We start from the raw sequence: 6,499 nt of genomic DNA, 5'->3' as shown, positions 1-6,499 counted from the left end.
CCTCTTGCCAAAGTATACGTAGTAAGGATATTTTGCTCTCAACTGAACTTCAAAAGTGTAGAGGCTGAAGTCAGTGCTTTAAGCTATGACAGTGTCAGTGACCATCCAATAATGCTCAATCACTTCACACAGAACTTTGATTAACTCACAATAATAGAGTTAAATGTGGTGGGTTCTTTGAATACACAATTGTCTTATAATTGAATATTGGCAAAATATGATCTTATCATCTACCTTTTCTCACTGTTTATCTCACTACTTCCCTGGAATACTTTATGTTCTTCCCATGGAGTCAAAATCATTATTACAGATGGCCTTTGCTGACTATGTCTGCTATAATACACACTAATAGAGCACAAAGGCAATCTAGTGGCACCAAAACTGTTGGTTTCATCTATGGAGATCTCTCGTGAATATCTGCTTCCCTTCTGTACCTCAGTTTCTGTCAAAGGAACTGCCACAGAGTAGGAACATCACCATTCCTGAGATGGGAATGTGAAATGTGGGCTCAACTGTCACTGAATTGATAGTCACTTCACTGGTCGCCAACAACCGTTTTATGGTATTACACGAAAGGCTTCCTTCTCATGATAGCGTGATTAATAATATTGCGACGAAAGAGATCTTTGTTTTCCCAAATCTAAAAAAAAACGACCTCCTGAATACCTTGCGGCAATGCTATGGCTGAAAAATAGATAACCGCTGCACTTGTCTCGCCTGCCCGTGAGTGCTGCCCACGTCTCATTTCCTCCAACGACCGGCCCTCACCTGCTGTCTGGCTAAGATCATTGCTTGGAGAGAGGAGAAAAGTCTACCGCCTCAGGTAACGAGAAAACGAGTCCAAATAAGCGGACAGGTGAAGGCTCCGTCTTTGTTCCTGGTGTTTACATGCCGAGTTGCCAGGCGACGCGGCGCGGCGGGCGCCCCTGGCCCGCGCTGCCCCTGCCAGGCCTGCCCGCAGGGGCTCGCCCCGGAATTAGTCCTCGAGCTCGGGCACGGCGCTCATTGGGCCGGCGAGGTGCTAATTCGGCCGGAGAATATAGGCTGATAAATACGGCCGTCAGCAACCGATCTCACCCTTCCTCCTCCCCCGACGTGCGCGCTCAGCTGATCCCGGGCGGCGGCGGGTTCGAACCCCTGCGAACTCGCGGGATGGCCCGGGGACGCCTGCACTGGCCCTCGGCCGCCCATGGCCGCCCACGTCTCGGGACGATGTGTCACCGGATTCTTAGCCTTGCCTCTTGATGACTGAGCGCAACGTGTACTCCATGCCCAATCAATCGCGTGCAGGTGCACTTGTCTGTCATCAAAACTGGTGTGGAAAGAACGTTACTAATGATCTTAAGCTGTAGATAGAACAAGCAAAAAGTGAATTCACTAAAAACATGTAATGAAAAAAGTATGTACGCTCTAGAAAACAAAAACAAAAAATAACGTATAAAATGGAAAGGATATGATGACATGTATTAGAAATGGCATTTTTGACCAGCGCAGGATTTTTCTCTGATGAGGAGGCTCACATTTTTCTTTTGTAGAGACAAAACGAATACATTAAATAGTCTGAGAGCTGTCTTCGAATGCTCTCCAACCAGATCCATGGCATCTCAATTACACAGATTCACGCAACGTCCTATGCAGATTAATTGTTATATCAGTAAAGGAAATGTTGGATACCTCATTTCTGTTTTAAAAATCCATCAGAAATCCTGCAGACCACTGGCTAAAGAAGAGACAAGGAGATAGCGATATAATTGCAACAGAAAGATGGACAAGAAGATCTAGGGAATTAGGGAAACTTAGGGAAAAGAACATCAAAGAGAAACGGAAAACAACTAGTGTAAAATTTGTTGAAAAAGTTTCATATTCCATAATAGCAACCAAGAAACAAGCATATTAGAGGATGAGGTCACAAATTTATTAACAAACTTCATAACATCTTGATCAGGTGGAACATTTATTGCGGAAAACTATAATTACAAGGTCCACAATAATCCAAAATCCATTAAGATTGACAGAAAAAATTATATCAGAATCGAGATCTGAAGGATCTTGGTCTCAACGATAAAATAATAGCAGCTTCTGAAAATAATAAGATGCCACAAACAGGTGACAGGCATTACAGATGATGCAAATGCGGAATGTCCAGGCAAACTACCTCAGGCTGCGAAAAACTAGTCTCACAGAGAGCACAGGGCAGTCAATGCGAGATCCCCTAAGGGCACACAGCCGCTGAAGAAGAGAAGGCCAAATGTGGACGAAGCCGCCACCGAGGCAAGCTCTGAGGTTAGGTCCTGTCAAGCATGCACTTGAAAGGCCAATAGCACTGATGCCTAAGCCTAGGAGTCCTTCGCCAGGAAACGTCCCCTGGGGCTTTTAGGTCCAAAAGTCAGGCCAGGTTGAAGGGCGAGGGACCATTAGGAAGGTTGCCCCTTTACCCTGAGGGAATCTGCAGTGAATAGTGACGTGCTGTCCGAGGGGTCCGGGTTGCCCACCACTTCCGGAGGTTTTCTAGCCCGGAACGGGTGAGGAACCACTTTGGTTCAAGGAGTGATGGGGACCAACTACTCCCCGCATCCTGTCATGGAGTGCCTTCTGGGGCCGTTCGATGATAGAACACGGCCTGTCCATCTCTAAATCCCGGAAGTCCACCTCCAGCACTGGACTCGGGTTATGGGGCCTGAAAGATTTTCTCACCCTCCTGAGACCACAGCCAGAAAGAAGAAGGGGCTTCCTGGAGGAAGAGCAACCATAACAGAGGTATACATTTTTCTTGGGAATCTTGGAGGAAGGAAGGAGTTGAGTCAGGGGTGGTATCTACGAAAGGTCGCAAGACTGTTCTAAGCGAATCGAAATATAACCACATGTCAAGGCTAATGCTGCTAATTAGAACGAAAAAAAATGACGCTGTTTGAGCCCTATGATGGCAATTCACTGTAATAATATTATTGGATATAATAGTTCATTGTAATATTACTATCGAATGAATATCACAATAAATCTTACTTATATCAATGGTGATGTGTAGATGATTATACATATAGACAGAGAGATACAGATATATGGCTGGATATTTAGATAGAAGAAAAGAGACAGTAATAGGAATTTGCAGTATATACAAATATAAGTATAGAGATAAAGAAGGAGGCAAAGATATAAAAAGGAATATAAAAAAAAACTATAGAAAGATAAACAAAAAGAGATACAGAACAGATAACGATATATAGATAGAAATATAGAGACGGGGATTCAGAGTCAGAGAACATGAAGTAAGAGGGAAATTTCACTGACAATCAATTTTTCTCCAGTTTCTTACGAGTGACGACAAAATACATATCACCTGATGAAGCGACAGTAACAATCATCGCCTGGATTGTGACCTGCTGTTCAGAGAGGGAGGAGCTCAATAGACCCTTGTGCTCTCAACCTCGAATATATTTGTTATGGGGGGAGAGGATATTTGGGGTAAACACCCAAAATGTTGAAACACAAAAAACGATGAAAAGGGACTTGTCTCATCTTTACATTTTTTTTTACATTTTTAACATTAAAGTGAAAGTTTTAGGGGAAATGCACTCATCGTTTTTTTTTTGTTTTTTTTCAAGAAAATGCACAAAAACGAAAATAAAAAAGATCCCGTCAGAGCCTGACCTTCATGCACACTGTGTTCAGGGATTTATTACTGCATGTGTTTATTGCTGCTAATCATGATGAAAAAAATAGAGATCGAAAGAATACTACTAGTAATGGTAATGATAATAATAACAACAATAGTTATTCTTCTACTATTACTAATACTGTTACTACTACTAATAATGATATTATTAATAACAATTGTGATAATGACAATAACAAAAAATATTATTATCATCATTATTATCATTATAATTATCATCATTCTCATTATTATTATTATCTTTTGTTATTGTTATTGTTATTTTAGTTATTGTTATTATGATAATGATAATAACAATGATAATGTAATAATAATGACGCTGATAATGATAGCACAGGCATTAATGATGGTAATGAAAGTAATGATTATAATTATAGTAATTATAATACTGATAGTAACACTAACAACTGCAGCAACAATAATTGTTATAAGAATAACGAAAAATACAACACAATGATGAGAATGATATTGCCAGTAATAATAATATCAACAATGATAATAGGAGTAATAGTAATTATAATGATAACACATATGATGATGATAATAATAAATATGACAGTAATAATAATGGATATGATTATAATAGTAAAACAAAATATAATGATAATACTCGTCATTATCGCTACTATTATTATCACTATTACTATTACTATTGTGATCATCGTCGTCATCTTTATTACCATTATTATTATTATTGTTATTGCCATTATCATTACTACTATCATTATCATTATTGGTAATATTGCCATTATCACATTCGTTCCTCCTGGTGTAACAGCCCAGAATACGGCCGGGGTTATTTTAGGCTAGGCTGTTTTATACCTGGGGTATAAATTAGGCTAGACCAGTTTATACACCCAGGTGTAACATGAGCTAGGCTAGCGTATACCCCTAGACCAGAATACAACCCTTCGCTGTTGCATGTAACACGCATATTACTGCATTGCTGGAAGATGATGGCTGGTGTTCATGCCGATCATGCCGTGAACTCAAAATTGCAGAAATTCAATTCGCATTGAATTCCACAATCCACCATATTAAGCTCAAAATTGAAATACTTATTCACAGGTCTAACTTGTGGAAACATTCGTAATTAATAATTTTGCATACTCTACAACCTACAATGTTTTTAAAATTTCACATGTGCATGTGAAATTTAGGATGGATGTCGGTAGACACTTTGAATGTAGAGCGAGTAAAGGAATTAGAGGGTGGACGAGGGAGGGGATAATTTTCTTGAGTCATGTTTATAAACTTTTGGATGTCTTCAAGAGTTTCTGGAGGGGAGGTCTGAAAAAAGGTTTTCTTATGTGGAGGAGAAGGAATAGTCTTATGTGGAGGAGAAGGAATAGATGTCCGAGTAGAGGGAGACGTGGGTGTAGGAGAGGATGTGGTAGAAGATGGACTAGAACGTTTAGGTTGTCTGATGCGACAGCAGAGTGAGGAGGAGGAGGAGGGGTAGGCACTGGGGAAGTGGTAGAGATTGGAGTATCTGGATTTAGACTGGAAGAGGAATGTGAGTGGGGGAGAGAGGTAGTAGAGATAGGTTGGTTTAGGGTAGAAGGGAGAGATACTGGGAGATGCTAAGACATCTTGAGAAGATGGAAGGGGAGCGGAGCGAGGTGGCTTTCAAATAGGTAGAAAGAGAAAAACCTCGTCGGCGTGCTTCTTGTCTGACCTCATGTAGAGTGAGGCCTAGTTTGAATCTGAGAACTGCTACCTCAGATTTGAGCTTCTAGGAAGGACAGCTCCTATAAAATATGTTATGGGAGCCACCGCAATTGGCACATGTGCGTGACTGAGCAGAGCAATTTGAACGGTCATGTCTATGGAAGCTAACTTGGCAATATTGGTGTAGGATTTACGTTGGCCTCTGGGAGGAATAGTGTAGCACTGGACTGCTACTGCATCATAGTCGACGAGGCATGCGAGCAAGTCGTTCTCAGTCTGACCAGTCCTTGTCGTAGACAGGACAGTCAATTGGAGAGAGGGAAATAGTTCCGATATAAGGATTAAGGGAGGAGAGAGGTTGGGCAGGAAAAGATTTACCAGTGAGCTGTCAGGGTAGATAATGCAGGAGCTTGGGACTCAGATGTAACTGTGACATGGCGTGAACGATCAGAACGACTGCGAAAGGAAATTTTGCCTACTTGTTTTTGGAGACACTGTTGGAAGAGAAGGGCATTGTCAGAGTATGGGGCTGTAGGGGGAATCACAAAGCATTGATCCCACTTGGCTGGGCCAAAAAGGGTACTCAAAAGGTTTGCAGAGGTGGAAGCAGTAGAAGGACGAGGGTCGGAGGAAGATGGGGTGATGTGGAGAGAGGCAGTACTATTGGGAGGGCAGTAAGGATGAATAATAGTAATAAGGGGGGAGGGGGTAGACAATGAAGACGACTATGCAGTAGATGGAGTGGAAGATGTTGAGAGAGGGGAAGAAGTGTAGTCTGAAGGTTGAGTAATGACCTGGGTGGATGATTCGGAATGGACAGAGTTGACAGCAAATATCAAGGGTGGTGTTAGTATCAGTCGGAGCCGTGGTCAGAAAACAATGAAATCAAATTTAGATAGTCTAGTTGATGAAGGGGCAAGTCATAATCCCTAATAAGATTAAACATTTTCATTATTAACCATGGTGAGCCTGAAATAAATGGGGAGAGGAAACGGTCTACCCTCAGGGTCCCCCTGATGGATAAGGAATAGCTAGATAACAAAGGGAATACCGTGCCAATGGCTCCTAGAGGCCGTTCATGACTGACACAAAGCCAGCCTTTCATCCCTTCAGCACGGCCATACCTTAAGAAGTAGACAGAAGGGGATGATGAAG

The 6,499-nt window shown here is 41.7% G+C and overlaps 1 protein-coding gene across 5 annotated transcripts in view; it reads right to left on the bottom strand.

Annotated features, from left to right (window-relative positions):
• The window catches only part of LOC125027150 (calpain-15-like), a 49,806-nt gene extending 48,584 nt beyond the window's left edge, over positions 1-1,222 (bottom strand). Inside the window, exon 1 of one of the 5 annotated variants that reach the window (XM_047616029.1) lies at positions 1,078-1,222. Coding sequence is in view for 2 of the 5 variants with exons in the window: in XM_047616030.1 (XP_047471986.1) it covers positions 235-302 (68 nt within the window). In the remaining 3 variants the exon portion in view is untranslated. The other 4 variants (XM_047616028.1, XM_047616027.1, XM_047616030.1 and 1 more) reach the window with 4 other exon arrangements.
• Positions 1,223-6,499: the final 5,277 nt, after the last annotated feature.

Source organism: Penaeus chinensis, chromosome 7 (genome assembly GCF_019202785.1).
Source record: "Penaeus chinensis breed Huanghai No. 1 chromosome 7, ASM1920278v2, whole genome shotgun sequence".
NCBI classification, from domain to species: Eukaryota; Metazoa; Arthropoda; class Malacostraca; order Decapoda; family Penaeidae; genus Penaeus; species Penaeus chinensis.
The sequence above is the reverse complement of the archived record's forward strand: the minus strand, read 5'-3'. Positions and strand labels throughout refer to the sequence as shown.